Consider the following 23863-nt stretch of genomic DNA (forward strand, 5'->3'; position numbering starts at 1 on the left):
TTTTGGAGGAGGTACCATGTGGTGCTGAGAAGAAGGTATATCCTTTTGTTTTAGGATAAAATGTTCTGCAGGTATCTATTATATCCATTTGTTTCATAATTTCTGTTAGTGTGCATGTGTCTCTGTTTAGTTTCTGTTTCCAAGATCTGGCCATTGGTGAGAGTGGGGTGTTGTGGTCTACCAATATTATTGTGTGAGGTGCAATGTATGCTTTGAGCTTTACTAAAGTTTCTTCAATGAATGTGGCTGCCCTTGCATTTGGAGCATAGATATTCAGAATTAAGAGTTCATCTTAGTAGATTTTTTTACCTTTGATGAGTATGAAGTGCCCCTCCTTGGTTTTTTGTTTGTTTGTTTGTTTGTTTTGTTTTGTGGGTTTTTTTTTATAACTTTGGGTTGGAAATCAATTTTATTCGATATTAGAATGGCTACTCTAGCTTGTTTCTTCGAACCATTTGCTTGGAAAATTGTTTTCCAGCCTTTTACTCTGAGGTAGTGTCTGTCTTTTTCCCTGAGGTGGGTTTTCTGCAAGCAGCAAAATGTTGGGTCCTGTTTGTGTAGCCAGTCTATTAGTCTATGTCTTTTTATTAGGGAATTGAGTCCATTGATGTTAAGAGAAATTAAAGAATAGTAATTGTTGCTTCCTGTTATTTTTGTTGTTAAAGTTGGGATTCTGTTCTTGCGGCTCTCTTCTTTTAAGTTTGTTGAAGGATTACATTCTTCCTTTTTCCAGGGTGCAGTTTCTGTCCTTGGGTTGGTGTTTTCCCTTTATTATCCTTTGAAGGGCTGGATTCATGGAAAGATACTGTGTGAACTTGGTTTTGTCATGGAATACTGTTTTTTCCATCTATGGTAATTGAGAGTTTTGTTGGGTATAGTAGCTGGGCTGGCATTTGTGTTCTCTATGGTCTGTATAACATCTGTCCAGGATCTTCTGGCTTTCATAGTCTCTGGTGAGAATTCTGGTGTAATTCTAATAGGCCTACCTTTATATGTTACTTGACCTTTTTCCCTTGCTGCTTTTAATATTCTATCTTTATTTAGTGCATTTGTTGTTCTGATTATTATATGTCTGAAGGAATTTACTTTCTCATCCAGTTTATTTGGAGTTCTGTAGGCTTCTTGTATGTTCATGGGCATCTCTTTCTTTAGGTTAGGGAAGTTTTCTTTTATAATTTTGTTGAAGGTATTTGCTGGCCCTTTAAGTTGAAAATCTTCATTCTCATCTACTCCTATTATCCATAGGTTTGGTCTTCTCATTGTGTCCTGGAATTCTTGAATGTTTTGAGTTAGGATCTTTTTGCATTTTGCATTTTCTTTGATTGTTGTATCCATGTTCCCTATGGAATCTTCTGGACCCGAGATTCTCTCTTCCATCTCTTGTATTCTGTTGCTGATGTTCGGATCTACGGTTCCTGATTTCTTTCCCAGTGTTTCTATCTCCAGAGTTGTCTTGCTTTGAGCTTTCTTTATTGTTTCTACTTCTCTTTTTAGGTCTTGGATGATTTTGTTCAATTCCATCACCTGTTTGGTTGTGTTTTCCTGTAATTCTTTAAGGGATTTTTGAGTTTCCTCTTTAAGGACATCTACCTGTTTAGCAGTGTTCTCCTGTATTTCTTTAAGTGAGTTATTAATGCCCTTCTTAAAGTCCTCTCCCAGAATCATGAGATATGATTTTAAATCCAAATCTTGCTTTTTGGGTGTGTAGGGGTATCCTGGCCTGGCTGAAGTGGGAGTGCTAGGTTCTGATGATGGTGAGCAGTCTTGGTTTCTGTTAGTAAGATTCTTATATTTGTCTTTCATCATCTGGTAATCTCTGGAGTTAGTTGTTATAGCTGTCTCTGTTTGGAGCTTGTTCCTCCTGTGGTTCTGTTAGCGTCTGTCAGCAGTCCTGGGAGTCCAGCTCTCTCCTGAGTCTCAGTGGTCAGATTACTCTCTGCAGGCAAGCTCTCCTCTAGCAGGGAAGGTGCACAGAGGTCTGGCATTCAGACCTGCCTCCTGGCTGAAGATGAAGTCCTGAAACTGGGCCTGTCCCAGAAGATGTGTTGCCTCTGCAGTCTGCGCTCTCAGCTGTAGAGTCTGGTCTCTGAGGGACCGGGACACAAGATGGCTCCCTCACCTGCTCTGGTGGTCAGAGCTCTCCCCAGTGGCCACCAAGATTTTTGATTTGATGGTCTCAGAACCAATAGGACTCTGGCGTTTTGTTCTGTGGTATTGTGCATGTGTGAGTATACCACACATTTAAAAAAAAATCAAAACAAAGCAAAAACCGCCTTCATCCTGATTTCTTTACAGTCAGTGCCTACAGGTCAGCCAGAGGTCCCTCCTACCCACTGCCTAGCGTGTGCTTGCCTCTCTGTATTCCCAGAAATGTGTTCAGTCTTTTCAGAGCCTCATGAACACTTCACTGTCTCCTTGCCTAAACTCTTTAAGGTTTTTGGTCAGTGTGTTGGCTCTCACCATTATACGAAGCTGAATAATTACCTCCACCATGTCCACTACTTGCCCCAAGCCAGCAGTCCAGCTCAGAGCCTTTCTCATACAACCAGTCTTGCACTGAGGCCTCAGCTCAGACAGGGCTTTTCTACAGGCCATGTTCTAGCTTCTTCATGCAGTGGGCACTGGGCTGTGACCCCCCACTGTCCCTGCAGCTGTTGACTTTAAATGCACTGCACATCTGGGGTCACAGTGAGACTGAGCAAGAAAGGCAATGCACACCAGAGTGATCTTTATCCAAATTAGGCTGTTTTCTGAGATGGGTAACTTTAGGATTTGGGTTCAGGTTGACCTCTCTGAATCTTTAATTCTGGCCTGTTTGTCAGGTTTTGCATTATCTTAGCAGATAAAAATGTTAGAATTGGACTCTGCCACTCCGATTGATGCCTGCTGTCTTTAATTTACTTCACTATGAAAATACTGATACATATCTGAGCTGTGGCACATTATAAAGCAACGCCCTGGCCACAAGCTGATTAGGTTTGGAAGGGTTTTGCTTTGTGTTGTAAGCATGGACGCCTGTTGGATTCTTGCCCTGTGCAGCCTCATGTGGGTCGGTCACACCTGAACCCATCTGTACCCACACCTGCCTCCTGCCCTGTTGGTGAGGGTGCTGTTAACTCATCTGAGTGCCTGATCTGAGTATTTAATCATCAACGGCTTCTGTGCCTTCATCCGAGGGGAAGAAGCCACTGAGAACTGTAGATCTGAGTGTCATACCTAAGGTGGCTACAACCCAGGCTTTGTCCCGTGGATGAGGTGGTATGAGAAGGGAAGTTCTGTAGTTGACAATAACTATAATCATTGTATTTAAAACTTGTGAATGGGGTGAACTTCATAGAGCCAGATGCATCCCTTCTATTAAAGGGACAATCCTGTGTGTTTAACATTCCTGCCCATCCTACCCCACAACCCCAGTGCTAACTGTGAGCATGGAGACAGCTGTATCCCTCCCACATTGAACTAAGTCATCACTACATATAAAATTTTGTCAGAAAAAGAAATTTTCTCTACAATTGAAAGTATCCCCTCCCTTATCTGCTGTACTGGATAGTTTTGTGTCAACTTGACACAACTGAAGTTATCACAGAGAAAGGAGCTTCAGTTGGGGAAATGCCTCCAGGAGATCCAACTGTGGGGCATTGTCTCAATTAGTGATCAAGGGGTGGGGATCACCTTGTGGGTGGTGCCATCTCTGGGCTGGTAGTCTTGGGTTCTATAAGAGAGCAGGCTGAGCAAGCCAGTAAGGAACACCCCTCCATGGCCTCTGCATCAGCTCCTGCTTTCTTACCTGCTTGAGTTCCAGTCCTGACTTCCTTGGTGATGAACAGCAGTATGGAAGTGTAAGCCGAATAAACCCTTTCCTCCCGAACTGCTTCTTGGTCATGATGTTTGTGCAGGAATAGAAACCCTGACTAAGGCATCATCCCAGCTCCTGCTCACAGTTTTGGGGTGTATAACCTTGGTAGACCATGATTATTTCTCTGAGCTTGGGGTTTCTGAATGCTAAGTCCTTAGGATTGGGGGCTGTCCCTTCTGCTGCTTCCGCTGTTAACACATTCTTCAGTGCATATCTGCAAGGGCAGGGCAGGAGTGGCACCCAGGCTGAGCAGGGCTCCCATTAAGATGAGGCTGTGGAGTTGCCTTGATATTTGGTTCATGTTAGAGCTGCATGAGTGCAAAGCTTCTTAAGTAGGCTCCCCTGGGCTTTTGAGTGATTTGCTGAGGTAGAGAGGCTTGGGTACACTGGTGAAAGTGTGAGACTTGAATGGATCCTACACGGGTTGGCCCAGAGATTGTCTAGGTACAAAACTATGCAGATGTGCTTCTTCTCAATACCCATTTGCATACTGATGTGTTTGTTACATTTTCTTCTAATTGGTCATTAGCATATGTCTCCTAAGGACAATTTGGGAGACCCTGCCAGCCAAACTTGAATTACAGGCTTTTGCTTTCTGTTGATTCTCCTTGTCTGTCTGCTTGAAAATGACAATTTTCTTTGCCACCAGCTGAAAGAGACTAAGCTGAGTCAGAATGAGCTTGCTAATTGCAAATGTGCAGACACTGTAGCTTGTCTTCGAGGGAGACACAGCAAGGGAGGGAGGGAGGTTTGTTCGCCAGGAGCCAGGCCCCTGCTTCCTCACTCTGAGAAGGTTGCTCTAGGGAACGGTCCACTGCAGCTACATCAGTGTGAAGACAAGCCTGCTGGCATCAAGGAGAAACACCAGAAGTGACACTGGCAACATGTTCTTTCCCCAGGGCACAACATGAGCTGGCCTGGGACTATGGTCAGTGATTATCAGCCCAATTATAATACCATCCAGGAATCACAGAGCAGGATTCAGGTGACACTACAACCCTAGTGTCACTGTTTCTGAGAACCTCTGCTCCTTGTAAGGTCTGTCTGGGATCGCCCTTTCGGGTCTGTGGGAGCTCATTCTGCCAACTTTGTATACTTGATGCTTTGTATAACTTTTGTCTTGTCTGCTTGAAATAGACTTGTTTGATAAAATTGAGATTTCCTTTTCCACACGCTGATCCCTGGTGCTGAGGGGAAAGACTGTGGCATTAAGTGCCATGTTAGCAGAGGCAGCCTAGGATGCTGTCTGCCACAGTGAAGGCAGCATTGTGCTATGTTGTGACACTTTACCATGGTGGGTGATGACACAGTGACTTGGTGTTTACACTCAATGCTGGCTAGATCTGCCATTCAGAAAACTGTTGCTGTAGGGATGTGCTGTGTGGCTGGAGCAGATATCTCCTGCATCACCTATTAAGTTGCTCCTTTAAATTAGGAATGTGGCCCCCAAAATGAGAATGGACACAGAGAACGTAGACTTAAGCATTTGGCTCTGTGTCTCCGCCTTTGTGCCATGAAGTGGTTGCAGTTCACGGGGAAGAGGCCTGAGTGGGTGGGGGGTCCACTCCCAGAGACAGAAGTGTTGGACCAGTATGGCCCCGCATGTAAAACCTCAGTCAGGAGCTTCAGCCTGCATTCATTGTCCTGCCTGAGTCTAGTTCCTGCTCTCCTTTGCAGGTCCCCTAGGCCTAGCAGAAGAGTAGCTACCCAGCTGTAAGTCTTTAGCACCAAGCTACCCTTGAGTGTTTTCCCTAAAATTTCCCCAAGCCTTTCAAATCATGCCCACATTAATAAACTTTGCTCCGGCATGCAAGTACTTCAGAACTTCCTCCCTCCTGCTATGGGCACTTCCTTTTGTCCTTCCAGTAATTACCCTAAAATTCTTTACACTGCTTCCAAACTCTTTGCAGTGTTCTAGGGCTTATCATTTCACCAGCCAACGTGGTACACAAACACACACATGCATGCATGCACATGGCCACACACATATATACACATACACACACAGGCACACACACACTTACACAACATTTATACTTACATGCACATGCACAGGCACACACACACACACACAGAGGCATATGCACAGTATTCAGGCAACCTAGGGAACAGAAGAATTAATTGTCAGCATCTACTTTTCCTGTTTTAATCATGTAGGATATGTTAATTTTTAAAAGCCTCACACTAAGACACTTCGCCAAGTAGCAGGTGGTTCAGAATTGCATTTTCATTGCGTTTCCCCATGTCAGGCAGAGGAACGCTCTTCTCTCCAGCTATCCTACCATGTGCTAAATGTTCCTCTGCAGTTACCACAGATAATTATTCTTTCCAGATCATATTTAGATGATTAGAACTTTTAGGGTAATTAACTTTATATATCAGGATGAAAGCCTTTATAAACTTAAGGCAATAGGATTGATGTTATTAACAATAACACTTACCACTAGCCATAGACCCATTATAGCTTGTATGCATAAAACTAATCCCTGCTGTAAAAATATTGGAAGTGATCATCAATGCAGTTTAACATCCCCAGATGCAAAGCTTCTACATGATCTCAGGCAGTAGAAACTTTGACCAGGCACTTATTATAAAGCACAGTAACAGCTCTGGGATTTCGAGGGTCAAGACTTTAGTTTTGCCATAGGAGCCTACAGTAAAAGAAGAGAACAGACTCCCAAAAATCATTCTCTGGCCTCCACTTGCAAGCCTTGGAATCCTCCCATAATAATAAATAAACAAAATTTAAATAAAAAACCTGATAGTCCTTTATACAAACCAGGATCTGAATGGACATCTCAGAAAAAAAGATATAAAAATCACCAACACTAAAAAATAGCCATGTGCCTGTAGTGAACAGGGAAGTTTACATTTGATCAAACACATCTATTATATCACTATTAAAAAGAATCTGAGTTTACTCAGTGCCAGTAAAGATGCAGAATGTGCTTATCGTGCTGGGTAACAACTTGAAAATAAAGAGGTCCTCTGAAAAACTACAAACCAAACCTCGTGTCCTGGATAAACCCCACAGCTGAAGACAAAGCTGCATTCTATGTCAGGTCTTAAGATGAAAACAGCCCGGAGCATGCCTTGATTTCCCATGCCAAACATCACAACGGATTCCACTAGTAAACAGCTGACATTTGATGATATAAATAAGACAGTAAAACCCGGAAAGTCAGATCAGATGCCAGGCTGGCTCCACTCTATGGCTCCAGCTCTGTAAGTGTGGATCCCCCAGCCTCCCTCTTAGCATCACCTACCACCCTGACCATTTGCCATCTCCTCACTGCAGTGGTGTGGAGCAGTCCACAGCCCAGCTCACTCTCGGTTTATTTCATTTTGCTATGTCGTTAGATGGTGTGCCTAAATAATACCCCAAGCCAGTGCTGCACTTTGGGTAAATGGAATTGCAGATACAAACAGACTCTCCTTCAATTTTCACAGGAAACACAAGCTGGATGAGGCAGCCTTAGCACGCTTTTCCTTTCCTGTGTTTTTTTCTTTTAATACATATGTGTGGCCCCACATGTGTTTGCAAGTGTATGGACATGTGTGTGCCTGTGCATGCTAGGGCAAGAAGTTGAAACTGGGTGACTTCCTCCATTTATGCCATCTTTGTAGATTACAGCAGAGTCTCTCTGAGGACCTGGAGCTTTCCAGTTCCCTTAAACTCTGTAGGTGTCTTGCTCTGTGAACCCGCATCTCTTCCCCTCTAGGTCTGGGATTGCAGGCCTCCAGGCCCTCTGGATACATGTATTAGTGGGAAGGTCTGGCCTCCCAGCCTCACATTTGCACCTACCTAGCTCAATATTGCTTTTTTATTATTTATTTTTATTTATGTGTAGATATATGTCTATGTGTTTATGCCATGTTTATGAGAGTGCTTGTAGAGGCTGGAAGACAGGAGGCAAAAAAAGGAGGCATCTCTAACCATGTGTGAAAGTACCATGATAGACATACATGCAGTGTGAAGCATGGACACTGCATCAGAACACAGGGCTGAAAGATGATGAATAGTGAAAAGCTTTCATTGGTATTAGTGTAGGAGATGATGGCCATAGCAATGCTCCCCCTACACACACACACACAGAGAGAGAGAGAGAGAGAGAGAGAGAGAGAGAGAGAGAGAGAGAGAGAGAGAGAGAGAGGCAGATAGACAGAGGAGGAAGTGGGGAAAGACAAAATGAATGAGGGTGCTGGGCAGTACTGGCAGTGAAGGATGCTGGTTAGTACTGGTTAGTGCTGGTTACTAAGTGATGGTGGTGCTAGGTAGCAAATGATGCATTTGCTATTATTTGCTGTTCCGGATTTTGATGAGGTGGTTGGTTCTCTTATTGTTATTCTTCTCAGCAAAGACTCCAGGACTGAGTTTCAGAATGCAGATGAAATGACTGATTTTTTTCCCCTGTCTGTGATATTGCTGTCACCTAGCAACTACAGCCTGAGTGACAGCTGGGATACAGATGACAAATGTGTCCATAACTGTTTACACACATCCTGGCACCGAATAGTTCATTTTTACCCCTTTTGTTGATATGTGAAGTAGTCATTATAGTTTTTCATACAAGTCATTTAGGAAGGATGTGTTTGTGTTCGTGTGTGTGTGTGTGTGTGTGTGTGTGTGTGTGTGTGTGTTGGGTTCTTCAGCAGACATCCAACTTACTTATGAGACAGATTTTCTTCCAATGCACCTGGCACTCCCTGAGCAGGCTAGGGAGACTGCCAGCAAGCTCCAAGGGTCTGCCTGTCTCTGCCTCCCCAACACTGAGATCACAAGCATGCATCCCCATGCCCAGCTTCATATGTGAGTTCCACAGATCAGCCATGGGCCCTCACCTGTGCGGCTCTTCGTTGTAGCAAGTTGACACTTAAAGCTAATCATCACAGCCGGTCGTGGTGGTGCACGCCTTTAATCCCAGCACTCGGGAGAGGCAGAGGCAGGCGGGTTTCTGAGTTCGAGGCCAGCCTGGTCTACAAAGTGAGTTCCAGGACAGCCAGGGCTACACAGAGAAACCCTCTCTCGAAAAATCAAAAAACAAACAAACAAACAAACAACAAAAAAACAAACTAAACCAAACCAAACCAAAACAAAACAAAAATTAATCACCACACATATCTAATCTAGAAGAAAATGATAAATGAAAACACTAATCTCTTTCTTATAATGCTGAAAGGTTAATGTTAAAGATCTAAGCATTGACAATAAGAAATTAACATGGGTTTGCGCCTGTGGTGAGAAATGTGAGCAGGGCTGTAGTTTGAAGAAGTAGGCGAGGTTGTTGTGGATAGGTTATTCTGGCCTGGGAAGTTGGAAGGTGCTGTGTGGTATGAATGAGTGGGCTGTGAAAGCACCTCCCAGGGATTGGAGGGACCAGTGAGGGGACATGGGCCTCTCTGAAATGCAAGAATGAAGTGCAAACCATTGTCAATGAAAGGGGTACTGGGGGAACTTGAGCAAGGAAAAGAAAAGAGAAAGGAAAGACAAGTGCTTCTATTTAGAGCGAATTTCTGCTTGTTCCTACATGATAGCTTTAGGTCAGGGTCTGCAGAGACTCAGCCCAGAGACAGAGTCATGGAAACTATACCTGGTTGAGACAGGGGAACAGAGAGATAAAAGCTAGCCATCCAATGTGAGGCTCACACTCTAAAGAAGATGCAGCCCCGGATAGGACTGAGACTGCCCATCACTGCCTAGTCAAACTGCCTGCTACACCCAAGGAGCTGAAGGGGGCTGCAACCCTATAAGTAGAACAACAATATAAACTAATCAGTACCCCCAGAGCTCGAGTCTCTAGCTGCATATGTAGCAGAAGATGGCCTAGTCGGACATCATTGGGAAGAAAGGCCCCTTGGTCTTGCAAACTTTATATGACCCAGCACAGAGGAACGCCAGGGCCAAGCAGTGGGAGTGGGTAGATAGGGGAGCGGGGGAGGGGGGAAGGGTATAGGGGACTTTCGGGATAGCACTTGAAATGTACATGAGAAAATATCTAATAAAAAATTGGGAAAAAAAGAGAACATCCAGAGGAAAACCAGACAGTTTGGGGCTAAGACTGTCCTTATCAATGTAATGATGGTGTGAAGCATCAACTCAAAGTTACTGAGAAAGGGGATGGAAAGAGCTGAAGAGGGATTCAGACACACAGAGACACAAGACAGTTCCCCAAAACACAATCAGATGTGCAATCTCAAGCAGTTAGCACACTTCAGACACAAGTGACAAACTGCAGACACACCCAAACAAGAGTTATGAGAAGATTTCAAATAGAATACTAGAAGTGAAAAGCAGTTGATGTACAAAGGAGAATCTTTGTGCGGTGTTGCCTGTATGTCAGATTGCCACAGAGGTTGGAAGGCAGCATTGCACCCTCTGCAACTAGAATGACCGGCACCTGTGATCCCCCCTCCCCGCAATGAGGCTACTGGGAATTGAAACTGGTAATCCGAAAGAGCAGACCAAGATTTTAGCCACTGAGTCACTTCTGTGGTTCCTGAAATGAGCCTTTTACTGAGTAGATGCTACAGTCACTCAGATGCAGAGAGACGGAAGTAAATAAAAAAGTGCAGAGATGATCGTGAATGCAGGCTATGTTAGAAACATCTCAGATGCGGTGATGCTTCTAGAGAGAGAACCAAACAGAAACTGCTGTAGATGAGAATGCTTCCAATGGAGTAGAAAAACAAATGGAGATGCATTCTGAACTCCAGGCAGACGGGAACAAACACACAAGAAAATCCTAAAGCACTTTTGACAGAGAGTAAACCCTCAAAGCTGTGTCATGAGAAGTGTTTAGACCAGACAGAGACAAGACACCCACTACCCGCCCCAAAGTAGAAACAATAATTTCAATTAAATTAAGAGAAAAGGAAGTTGAGAGCAAGCAAGGAAGCATGTATTTATTGTCCTCTGACCTTGACTGTGGCTATCATGTGACTTGCTTCAAGTTCCTGCCTTGAAGTCCCCTCAGTGATGGACTGTCACCTAGAACTGTGAGACAAATAACCCCCCTTTGTCCTCTATTTTGTTTGATCTTAGGTTATTTGTCATAAGATAAATGAAATTTGGACAATATGCAGCAACATCAAATGTTGTAGATGCTTCGAGCTATGAGGTAGTATACACTGCTAAGGGAGAATGTCTCAGAAATGAGTCAGTGCCCCTCAGCAATGACATAAATCAAGCATAATCTTTCTAACAAACCAGGTATTTGGCCTTCAGATCATTTTCATACATGTGGATCAAAATAATTGCATGAACTGTGACATTAATTCTGTGATCATCTAGCTTATAAACAGTTCCAAAGACACTCAAGAAGAGGATGGAGCAACTATAAATCATGCATAGAAGGAGTTCTATACAGCCAAGAAGATTAGCTATGGCCACACATAGCATCTGTGTCTCCCCATACTATACCCTAGTGACAGAAGCCACCCTCAGAATTGTACACATTAGCTGACTCAATTTACAAACATTTTAAACCTCTCAGAAACCAGATAGTTCTAACTAGAGTTAGAAGTCAGTACAGTGGCCTTGTCAGGGGAGGGCTCATATATGGATGGTACACTGGGGAAGCCTAGGGCATTTCTTAAACATCACTTTCTTGGCCTGGCCAGGACTGCCTGGATGGCCTCACCTCATGATTATAACTTAATAAACTTATTTACATACTTCTCCACTGATGTAATTCAACAATTTTTTTTAATTTTTAAATACAGAGAGAAAAGGTGAGAGAATATTTGAGATAAAGGAAATGGCGGGTAGGGATCTCTGTGCAGAGAACTAGCAGGTAGGTCAAATACAAAGACTGTATCAAGCTGGTGAGTCTGCAGTGTAGAGATGATGAAAGAGGGGAGGAGGAGAAAGGGAAAGAGGGGAGGGAGGAGAGGGGAAAGAAAGTGGGAAAGGGAGGGAGAGTGAGGTGGGAGGGGGACAGGAACATGGGGGAAGAGAAAACAGGGGAAGGAGGGGAGTGAAGTAGGAGAGGAAAAAATGTGAGCTACCACCCTAGGGCCTGGAAGAGGCTGGAGGCTGGAAGCTGGAAGCTGGAAGCTGGAGGCTGGAAGCTGCAGCTCTCCAAGGTTCTGAAAACCCACGCTCTGCTCTTGCAGCCTGGAAAGCCCCAGAAGAGGTTTTGAGTGAGGCACTGTGCACTTTGTATTTTGAATGTTTCCAGTTGAGCCCATGTGGAAGGGATAAGCAGGTGGCATGAGTGCCAGAGCTGAGAAGTCACAGTGACGGGCGAGGCGGGAGACCCTAACCCTGGGTCTGAGTAGTGGCAGGGTTGGGAGCAGCCATAGGAGTCATGCTGAGGGGCCACAGGAAGGATGTGGGGGAGCAGGAGAGCTTTCAAAGATGGCTGTGGGTTTAAGTTTCCTATCCATGTTTGTCTGTGGCTCTAGAATGCCCCCCAAAGCACATATTTCTTAACTTAATTAAATACCTATATTGACAAATCAATACCTGTTTTACTCTAGCCTAGCAATGGTAATTGATGGATTAGCTTTTTTAAGATTTATTTTTATACCATGTGTGAGTATTTTGCCTGCATATGACAATATGTACCTTGCATTTCTCTGGTGCCTGTGGATGTCAAAAGAGGGCATAGACTCCCCACAAACTGATACTGTACACAATTGTGAGCCCCATCTGGGTGCTGGGAAATAAACCTTGGTTTTCTACAAGAACACCCAGTACTCATAACCCCTGACCTATCTCTAGCTCTGCACTAACTTTTTGTTGAGCTTTTTAAAAATCCTTCTGCTATATTTATAATCTTACTTGGGACAGAGCAGTGGTAAAATCAATAGGCCAGTTGCATTAGAGACAGAAAACAGAGACCTTTCAAAATGCATTATATATTTTTCATTTCCTATCTTTTTAAAAGAAGTATACATTCAATTTCAAGCATGTATTAATCATTTTACACTATGGGAAAATTAGTGAGGAGGTATATTTATTAATGTGCCTCTGAGCTACTTTCATTGAACAACTTAAGCTCGGTTATAATTTTAAGCTGTCTTTGATTTTTTTTTTTTTTTTGGTGCATGTAAGTTTTATGATAAGCCAATTAAAATCCTTCTTTGCCTAAATCTCTTTCCCTTGTACATTAATCCCAATCTATAGATGTGTGTCTGTTTCTTCAACAGGACTCAAAAGTATATGTTTTTTGTGCTTCTGACTTTGCAAAGCCATTGTATAAGACAATGCCATGTTAGCCACAAACATAGCAGCTCTTATTCACTTAGCTGTATAGGATTCTAAATGTTCACCAGTTTTTAAAAGTTTTTTTTTTTTGATATAAGTACTCTGATGTTTAAAAGTCCAGAGAAGCCAGCTTTCCTAAAGGAGAGCTGGTAGGACTGACCCAGCAAGGGACCTGGTCAATTTCTCTCATTCTTGTGGAGTTTATGACTTCAATGAATGTAGGTAATAAACCCCCAAGCAAGGGGAAAGACAGACAAACTCAAATCACTCTAGGATGCATGATTCCCTATAGGAAAAGGAGACATGGCGAGTCTCACTGTCACTTGTGTAAACACTTGGGGTTCCTTACATCTATATTCAGCAGCAGAACAACGCACCGGGGCTTTAAGGACCATCATTATAAAATGTGACCTGTCAGTTCTTGATATGCTCTTTGAAGGCAGGTGACAGCACAGACAGCCCTTTACCTGTTGCTCCAGTTGTTAACGATTGTTCATTGGCTGTCCATTGGTCATGATTGAAGAGTATGAGGATGTGGACAAATGGCTGGTGGTGCTGCCTCCAGTTTAGTACGTAAGAACTGACATTCACATGCAGACAAATGTGATAACTTACAAATGTGCTATTCTAACTGTGGGAAAGATAACTGACCAAGGTGCCACAGTGTCCCACCTCTCTCAATTGGTATGGGAATGTTTAGTAGTCCCACTTCACTCCCTGAAGTGTTGATCAGAGGAGGTGCCTTCTCATTTGTTGACGGTGGATCTGGCCACATCATTGTCCTCTGGGGACTTGGGTTTGACAATCCAGTTTCCACTGGGTTGGCTCCTACAACCCAAGTGACTAGTGCCAGTGATTCCTGAGTGCCTCCTGAGTTTCACCACACATCCTCCTGACGCTGTATTAACATTCTGAGTGACTCATGACATCCCACTGCAGAAGCTGCCATCCTGGCTCCAGCTCCCTGCTGGTTACATCCATCCTGAGATGTAGTTCAGCCATGACTTTAGCTTTAGCTCATCCTGATCTTTGCCCCAACTTCTCCCCAGCACTGACATTCCTGAATCACATCCGCACCATCAATAATCAAATCCATCATGTCTCATTAGTGTAGTGACATATTTGAAGTTAATTTGTCTTATTTCTGAATGAATTGAGAGAAGACAAGGGACAATTTACTACATACATTCTCCATATTGTTATTGCATGTATGTTCATTTGATAAAGTGAATGCCAATCATCCTTATGTTTCCAGAAGACATGATCCTGAAAAATTCATGAACAAATTATGTTATATAAGGTAACTGATGCTTTCAAGAAAATAGAAATGATTACATTGTAAATAAAGCCACTGATAAATTTAATGGGCATAAAACATGTGATGGTTAAGAATAGGGATATACTTTTTTCTTGCAGCCTTGGCATTCTCTTTGATAAATGGAAAATTTCACATGTTGAACTTTTTTATAATAAAATCAACCCATTGCTATGACTTGGATGCACAATCAAACTCCTGTGCTTGATCCCTTTGTCCCTACCTGGTATTCCTGTTTGTGAAGGTTGTGGCACCTCTAAATAGTGGAACATTACTGGGAGAAGGGGGTCACCGGTGGGTGGGTCTGAAGGTCTGTGAATCCCCCTTCCTTCCTGACCTGTTTCTGCTTCCTGGTCTGCTGAGATGTAAGCAAGCAGCCTTGCCTGCTGCCACCACACCTCCCTGTAAGGAAGACTGTGAAACTTCAAACTCTGAGCCAAAATAAAGCCTTTCTTTCTTCACTTTCTTTATTTAACTGGGTATTTTCTTTTTGAGATTATAACTTAATTATAACATTTCTCCCTTCCATTTTCTCCCTCCTAATCTTTCCATATACCCTTTCCTGATCTCCTCCAAATTCATGACCACTTTTTCCCTAACTTTATTGCACACACACACACACACACACACACACACACACACACACACACATTTCAGTCTGTACAATGCTGTTAGGCATTTCTTCAGAGTTGACTGTCACTGGACAACCAATTGGGATGTTCTTCCCAGGGATGCCCTTCCCTGGGGATGCTTTTTCTGGGAATGGCCACCTCTCCTACTCCTAGGTTTTCTCAGTTGCCCATGGTTTTTTGTATGTATAGGGCTGAGGTCTCATGGGCTTTTCTCATTCACTTTGACATATTCATTATTGTGATTCTCACTCAGCTTATTTCTGTGCAATCATATTGGTGAGAGTTTATGGATGTAGCTTCTGATATTGCTAGCAAACACAATCTCACAAAAAGTCCCTGATCTACTAGCTTTTACAGTCTTTCCACGCTCTCTTCCACAGTGATCCCTGAGGCTTAGGTGTGGAAATGTTGTGTAAATGTATCCACTGAGACTAGGCCCACAATTCTGAATTTTGATTGGTGTGATTTTCTGTAATGGTGCCTATCTGTTATAAAGAAAGATTCCTTAATGACAGTGAGGATTACACTTATCTATGGGAATTAGGAGAAATGTTTATAGATTATTGATGGGAATTATGCTGGTTTAGTAAATTATCAGTTATCAATTCTCACCCAATAACCATAACTTCACTGACACCGAGTAGTTAGATGGGTTTCTAATTCCTAGTTTCCCTCTTGTTGAACAGGTCGTAAGTTCACTGAGAGAGCTGTTGGCTACTGCCAAAGTGTGTATGTCACTACTGAACTCTTAGGATTATAGTGCCCTACTGGCCATCATTGTGGTTCATAGCAGTCATGGCTGGGTAGGGCTGTTGTTTACCTTCCTCCTTTGGAAGCTTCTATGGTGCCTTCTGGTGCCATGGACTGGACTCAGTCAGTCCCTCAATCTGAGGGAAACCAGGATTTCGGTAATGAGGTGAGCAAGGAGTCAGCACGGATGACAAACAGACATGGACACAGAGAGAGTGCTGTACCTGAGTGTAATTTCTCAAGCGAGCATCAGATTTTTAATACAGAAGAAAACAGAGAACTTAGGTGACACATCAGCCAAGGTACAATGAGGTTACCGGATGCTTAATGACTCTTACACAAAACAGAGGAATGTATACACAAAGACTAGCAGGAACCAGGCAATAAAACAACTGAGACAAAGTCAGCCCAATCTAAGGTCAGCTACATTCTTACAAGGCAGGTATGAGGTCTTTACATTCCTGGAGCAAGGGCTTTCACGCCCAAGCCATAGTTCTAATTAGGAGTTCTGCTCTAGCTAAATTCCTCATGAATAATGCAATGTAATAATAATGTTCTTCCTTAAACCACAGCCTGATCTTCTTCGTAAACCATTGTAAAGTCCTGTGTATGGGAGTGACTCGGCTTTCATTCTAAGTGATTGTGTGGGGGAACTTTCTACTATTAAGTAATGTAGTCTGCCATACATAACTATAATAAGAATTCAATAATAAAAACTTACTTTGCTAAGCTTGTCCTGAGGTTACTAACTCTATGCAGTAGATAGTAATGCCTGGTTTCTTTCACTCTCTCTTACAATACTAGAGGCAATTCTGAATGTTACTGAATAGGTAACATTCTTACTGAATTCCAAGCCCAGGGTTGGCTCAAGGACCGCCTAGGACATTGGTGAAGACCAGGAAACAAAGTCCAATTTTGCTTAGATATTTGGCAAGTCATTGCTTTGAGGCACCTATAATAAAACAATACTGAAAGAAAGCACACAGACCCATTTACTGACTAACGCCAGGACAAGTTTGGAGCATTCGTGCTATGGGGTGCCAAGGCTCCAGGAGACTAAGTTTCCATGAAACTTTTTGCCTCAGGACTGCCGCCAAGCTTTTGGGCCCACCACACAGTTTTTACTGGAGTGGGTGTGGTATTCTGATATGAGGAAAGTTAGTGCTCATGGAGAGAGCATTCAGGTCACTTCCAGCTCAGGGGTCTCTGGGCCCTGTGTATGACGTGTATGGCATTTTCAGCAATAAGTATTTACCTCTACCTCTGGGAGGCAAACAAAGGCAGCGTCAATACGCTATATGTTTGAGGAGTCTTTTGGACAGCCCAACAACCAAAAAATCAACAACCCAAAAGAAGGCTTCTCATGTTTGTTATTGATGTTTTAAAGGTGGTCTTTGGGGGGAATTATTAGAGGGAGCTCTGTCATGCCAGTTGATAAAAATTCATTAAAACTGTATCTATCTATCTATCTATCTATTTATCTATCCATCCATCCATCCAACCATCCATGAAGATGTATATAAAACTTCATGTATCTATCTATACATGAAGTTATAACATGAAGTTACAGGTTTTTGCTTTTTATTTTTGGTAAGTGTTAATAATATGATTCCTTGTGGCCTTTCCAAAATCCTTATTTTGCTTACCTCCCGTCTTCTCCTGTGTTTGCCTCCTTCCCCTCCCCCCTTTCCCCTCCCCCTATCAGATGACTTTTATCTTGCTATTTCCCTGTCTATCGCACCCGACTCCCTACCCTGATTTTACTTTCCCTGTTTTTGTACTGACTACTGGCTATGTGCTGACATCTAAAGAATTGAAGCTGGGAGCCTCCAGAAGGAACCGTGAGGTATTTGTCTTTGTTGTCTGGGCCATTTCATTCAGTAATATGATCTTTTCTAGTTCCATCCATTTACCTTCAAAGTTCATGGTTTCATTTTTCTTTATAGTTGTATATTTTTCCATAGTGCATATGTGCCACATTGTCATCTTCTATTTGTTGGCTGAAGGACATTCATGTAGGCATTTTAATAAAAAGGAAGACAATTAACACACTCAGGTAATCAAATTCTTGAATTTAACTTTCAAGTAACAAGTTACAAGATGGGATTACAGATAAAATGACAAGGAATTTGTTCTTGTACTGCAAATATTACCAAACTGCAAAGATAGAAAGGAATATTGAGCCAAAATGATCAAACCTGAGTCGCATTAGTGAGACACTAAAACCAGCACCCTAGAAATAAAGGTTGGAGGACACTTTAGACATATCTAATGGCTGCTGGGTGGCTGGTCTGCAGTCAGCCTGCCGGGGACCAGGGGTGACATGGTTCAATGCTGAGCAAAGGCTAAGGGTCTACAGTCTAGGATACACCATGTGTTTCAAACAGATAGAAATCTTAAGTAAGCCTGCCCTTCCCACAGATGTCACAGGGGGCAGGGTGAACCCGCGGAGCCTCAAGAGACAGTTGGTACCTGGGGGTGAACCCAAGGGCTGAATTTGTGTTTGCTGATCTTCAAGTGTCCTGGAAAAATACATGTCGTAAGATCCTAGAAAACAGAGCAGTCCTTTGGGATGTAGTCAGTCAGGGTAGATGAAGTCATGATGTCGTCATGGCTTTGTAAGAGAGGAAAGTGGACCCAAGTCAGCATGCCTGCTCTGTTTTACCCCATGGCGCTCTCTGCGGTGTCCCTGTCAGATGTGAAATCTCCCTTCTTGAATTTGCCTACTTTCAGAACCTTGAACCTTATCCATTATAAGTCACTCTGTAATGTTTTTATAGGGACAGAAAGACTCAGCATACCTGCTCAGAATTGAATTCCTGAGAGATTTTCTTGTAAAATGCCTTATCCAAAATTAAGATAAAAATTTGTATTTTCAGCATTTTTCCTTATTCTCCTGCCTTCCTTCTTTTTCCTGGAGTCACTCCTGATTCTCCTCTCATTTCTCCTCAGCACCCCACAAGGTACTAGCAAAAGCAGATAAGTTAGAGGGAACGAGTGAGCAGCCATGAGCTCAGAGCCTCCAGGCTGCCTCACTCCCATCCCTTCTGCCTCTTTGGGTCTACTGCTCTCTCTGACTTCCCTGAAGGCTTTGGACAAACAGCGGGCAGAAATAACAGAGCCCACAACTGCAGGGCTCATGGCCATTGGGTGAGCTTTAGGGGCAAATGCTCTGGGGTCTGGGACTCTGGATGGTCACTGGTTTCTTAAGCATGAGGGTTTGTCTTTGTTCATCCTTTTCATTTCCTGGGTTCATTGTGATGGACATGGCAAGGTGATAAGCATCCATCGTTGTTCTTTTGTTTCCCCACCTTGTGAGTGGAAGGCCACTGTGGACGACTGTATGAGTTCCTTCTCTGTTGCCATGGTGAAATATCACATCCCAAAGCAACCTATAGAAGAGTTTCTTTTGCTTATGGCTTCAGGGGGGAGAAGTGGAGACTGGCTGGAGCAGAAAGTTAGGAGCTCACATCTCCAGATGCAGCAGAAAGAGGGTGAAGTGGAAGTACCGTAGACATTCTTAAGGGTGAAGGCTCTCCCTGTGGTGGCACACTTCCTCCTGCAAGGCTACATAATCTAAACTTCCCCAGTATCACCACCAACTAGGGAACAAGGATTCAATTGCCCAAGACTAAGGGGCATTTCTTATTCAAAACACTTGTGTGAACCTGGTCTTCTGTGGCCTGAATGCTTGTGCATAGCCCAGATTCAGGACCCCAAGCCCTAACCTCCGAGAAAATGAAATCAAGCAGCGATCAAGGTGTTGGAGGCAAGAAAGGAACCCCAAAGAGTGGAATTACTGTCCTCACAGAGACCCCAGAGAGTCACCCTCCTTCACCAGCCACTAAAAGCTCCCAGAGGCCTTATGTGGTATCAAGAAGCCCAGCCATTGTATGGAGACACCTGGTGTTGGGAGGGGTTTATTTTGGGCCTCTGGCACTGGGAATCTGTATTTCTGTTTACAGTATCTTAGGGAATCCTAACAGATTTTATTTCTAGAGAAACAATCCTTACACAGTAGACTAGGATACCGCACAGCCCGACCTCTAAGTCTTGGTCCTCAATTTATGTCCTCGGCTCATCTCTGTAGCCCAGATCTTTGATTTAGACCTGTGAGCCAACTACCAACAGCTTTGATTGTATGTGATCATGCTCTGTACACTACACACTATACACTGTGTTACGCACATACACTGTGTAAGAATCGGCTTAATCCACTCCTGCAGTTTCTTTTCTTATAGAAGCTCTTTTGTGAATGTTAAATAGGTAGAGAGAAGTTTCCAAATTCTTTTTCAGATTGGCTCCCGCCATTGCCCTTCCCTGGCAGGCGAGGGCGCCCTTCACACATCTCCACAAGCCTGAGTTCATTTGGGTTTTGGAGCGCTTTAGGTCCATCTGTAAAAGAATGTGCCAGACTTCAGCAGCACACTCTGGAGCTCCCCGCTGTGTCAGACAATGCTAAACAAACCGTGGTTGTGAATGATCCCTGGAGAGCTCTGGGTTGGCGGTCCTGGAATCTAGGCTTGGCCACCCCAAGAGAAGGCTGGGGGGAATAGAAGTGGGTCTGGAGTTCCACAGGGCCATGCCTTTGGAAGAGAGTGCTGGAACTGAAGAATCAAAGGCACTATCAGGAATGTGGCTGGAGGTCTGGAGGGCAGTGACTAGACCAGGGTAGCAGGCGTCATAATGGGGCTCCAAGGACCCAGCAAGTAGCTCTGTAGGGTGCAGTCCTCACTATCAAGGCCACTGACTACAAGTCGCCCCAGTGCAACTATGGAGACACCACGTGCGTCCCATAGTAACCCGAAACCACATTAAATATCAGCTGCCACTCAGGCTCCTCCCGCTTGCCTCTAGCTCCTCCGCCAGACTCTCCGCGGCCGCGTGGAATCTGGTTCCTTGTAACTCTGCTCCCTGATCTGGGAGGCGCAGCCCTAGGCTGGTGGCTGCTCATCCATCCTAATCTCGCGCGGCTCCACCCACAAAGATCACCCTAGAGCTTGTTTGTAGTCGCCCTTTTGCTGGCCAATCCCCCTGGCAGCTAAGCTAACTGAAGCGTGCTGCAGCCCAGGGCTTCCAGGTTCTGCTCAGTAAAGGCTGAGGCCACCCCGCGCACGCGTGTACACACACACACACACACACACACACACACACACACACAAACACGCGCGCGCGCGCGCACACACACACTCCCGGGTGTCGCCACCCTTGGGGATCAGCATTGTCAGTCAAGCATACCCGCCCAGAGTCCTGGAGTGCACAAGGCTCTTGCCACGCTGCCATTGTCACTCACAGGGTGTTGAAAGGCAGCTCTGAGGACACAAGCCTTTGCTCACGTCCGCGCTCCGCAGCTCTCAGCTTGCTTTTTGTTACAAGCCGCACCCCCGGCGCCTGGCTCCGCTTTCCTGGTAGCCACTGGGAAGAGTTGATTTCAGTGGGCTCTACCTGGGAACACAGGGACAGGAAAACCAGGACCTGCCAGAATTGTATTTTCTTCAAAACCCATCTCCACCCAGTAATCGCGGCTGGGATCTACACTTGGGTGCTCACCATAACAATGGATTAAGTTACACTTCCCTGGGCCAGAAGTGAGGTTCAAGACTACAAGCAAAATGAAGGAAAAGGCAATGATCAAGACCGCTAAAATGCAGGGCAACGTCATGGTGAGTGCAGTGGGGCGGGAGCCCACATTTAGAAATTGTATGGGGCGGGGTGGGGGTGGGTGGTGTTAGACTTAAGAAGTCCTGATTTCACAGGGAAGTAGGAAACCTGGTTGGTGTCACACAGCAGGGCTTCCCACTTGAGCCTGAGGGTGTGAATGATCCAGTATCTTTCTGCAAAGGGGAAGTTAGTGGTTTGGCTTGGCTCTTTCGGGTGTATGATTTCCTTGCTTTGAGCACAGGCTACTCTCTCCTGTGTGTGTCTGTTGAGTTTCAAACGCATCCCTATGGCTGTTCTGGAGCAGGCACAGAGATAGGAGATCACTTCCGACAGAGAGTAGCCCCTGGGCACTAAGGCCCTCACTTGGTCTCCTGGGTGCATGTCAGGGCTGAGACGTGTGAGGTTTCAGCCTCAGGTATACTCATTATGCCAACATACAGACTGAAGGCAGACACCATGTCCACAGCTGCCCAGTAGTCAGGGCCTTTTCCCCAAGTTTGGGAAAGATGATTGTCTCTGAGGTAGGGGGCAGTGAAGGAGGGAGACCTCCGGGGATCCCCAGAATCTCAGGTCTGTGGGTCAAGGGATATCTTGACAGTGACAACTTTGCCACTTGAGGACCATTGTCCTGCTTTCTCAGCAAGATAACTTCTGCCTCCTTGTGGCTGGCTGGTCTGATGTCAGCACTCTGCTGGTGGTGGCAGTGGCCCAAAGCATGGGCCCAGAGGTCAGAGTGTTGAATTCTCCTAGTAAGGGCGGGGAGTTGCCATCTAGTTGATGCATACGCACGCGCGCAGAAGCAAGGAGAGATGGTCATGCTACTTTAGAACATTCAGCAAGAAGTAGAAGAATGTTTATCAAACAAGGTCTATAGTTGTTTACGAAAGTGGTTGGGTGTGTAGGCTGATGTGGCGGAATGCTTGGGAGAACCAGTCTGCCCAATTTGCCTCTCATTAAACAAATAGAAACAAGAAATGAGAGTATATTTGGATTATAAAAAGTACCCCACCCTAAGCAAGGCACCTGTTGCCCCGCACAAAGCTGTAGGTTTAGCTCAGAACCTGATTTCAGGGCCGAGAGAGTGGTGTACAAAATTTGTGATAATACCTCCCCCCACAAATCCGAACTCAGCGCCTCTGTGTGTGAAACTATATCTGCTTTCCTAACTTCTTTTGCCTTCTGTTGGTATGCTATGATAATCAGAATACTTTTGTATAAACAGGTCAGAAGTATGTATGAAGTATATCCAGTGGGTAATGCCCATCCACACAGTGGTCCCTTGTCATATTCTGCCATAGCATGTTAATCCGTAGCATGCGAATCGAGCTGGAACATTTATGTATGGGGCTACAGATATGTATTAAGATTAGTTATATAGATAACGTGGGATCAATGGCCATAGGAATCTAGTATCAAATGAGTATTTTTAGCCATAGCCAGCATGGTCTGCTGTGAAATAGAGACATCTTTATGTCCCAAAGACGTATGAAGTCTCATTTTCCACTCTTTCCCTCTCAAAGGCTGAAAAGCTTGCTCATCATGTGTCTTCCTTGCTCTTTGAATATGGTTACACACGTGACACTCACCCTTCTCCGAGCCTTGCCTATTACTGTCATTAAAGCCAGTTAACTTGAGCCCAGGAGATTCTGCAGCAACCAGCATTTTATCCATCATCAGTTGGGTAGAGAGCAAGATGAAATGTGAGATCACTATATGTTTAAATGCTCTATTCACGCTTAAGTTGATCAATAAGAATGTGGTTTGTAACTCATTTGAATTTCACGTTCCCGCTAAGTCTCTGTGGCTCCATTGAACGGCATGTTCATGTTTGCTCTGTTAATTGGGGGCTTGTGGATTCCTAATACTTCATCAGTTGCCTTGGAAGCCTTGTTAATCACAGTCTCGCCTGGGCTGGATGACTGGCAGTTCTTGGCACTCCGGGCTTAATTGGGATTCGGGTGATATTTAACATTCGCTGTGAGGACTGTTTGATTTACACCTAGTTCTGACAGGTGAGTGGTCGACATCTCGGTGCCTTAGATGGCAGCAGAGCACCTCACACCGCGTGGCTTCAGGGCATCCACGTCCACACGAGACAGACACGACCGGGCTGAGTTCTCCATTCTTCCAGCAGGGACAGAGTAGTAAGGAACTCTTGACCTTGCCCAGTGGTTGTAGGGACGCCAAACCCAGTTACAGCTGTCTCTTCCCACATGTGGTTCTAGGTGTGGCCCTTCCAGGCTTGTAGACCCATTGTATCACCAGGATCTCCACAAAGACTAGACAGTACCCCAAGGCTGGTTCTGTCCATGCCATGTTGCCTGGCTCATGCTTACCAATGATTTTATTCCCTAAAACTCTTTTAAAAGTTCATCTCTGGTTGCGGTTGGATGACTTAGAGAAGGCAAATACATTGTTTTGATCCCTGGTCTTATTTT

General features: G+C 44.4%; 1 protein-coding gene across 2 annotated transcripts in view; it reads left to right on the forward strand.

Annotated features, from left to right (window-relative positions):
- The window catches only part of Dpp6 (dipeptidyl peptidase like 6), a 900820-nt gene that overhangs the window by 71955 nt on the left and 805002 nt on the right, over positions 1 to 23863 (forward strand). The window contains exon 1 of one of the 2 annotated variants that reach the window (XM_021188277.1): positions 20843 to 21427. The exons of the other annotated variant lie outside the window; for it this stretch is intronic. Within the exon in view, the coding sequence (XP_021043936.1) occupies positions 21377 to 21427 (51 nt within the window). The 5' untranslated portion in view covers positions 20843 to 21376. Of the gene's footprint in view, positions 1 to 20842; positions 21428 to 23863 lie in introns of those variants that run through there. 2 annotated transcript variants of the gene reach the window in all.

This window comes from Mus pahari, chromosome 2, assembly GCF_900095145.1.
Source record: "Mus pahari chromosome 2, PAHARI_EIJ_v1.1, whole genome shotgun sequence".
NCBI lineage: Eukaryota > Metazoa > Chordata > Mammalia > Rodentia > Muridae > Mus > Mus pahari.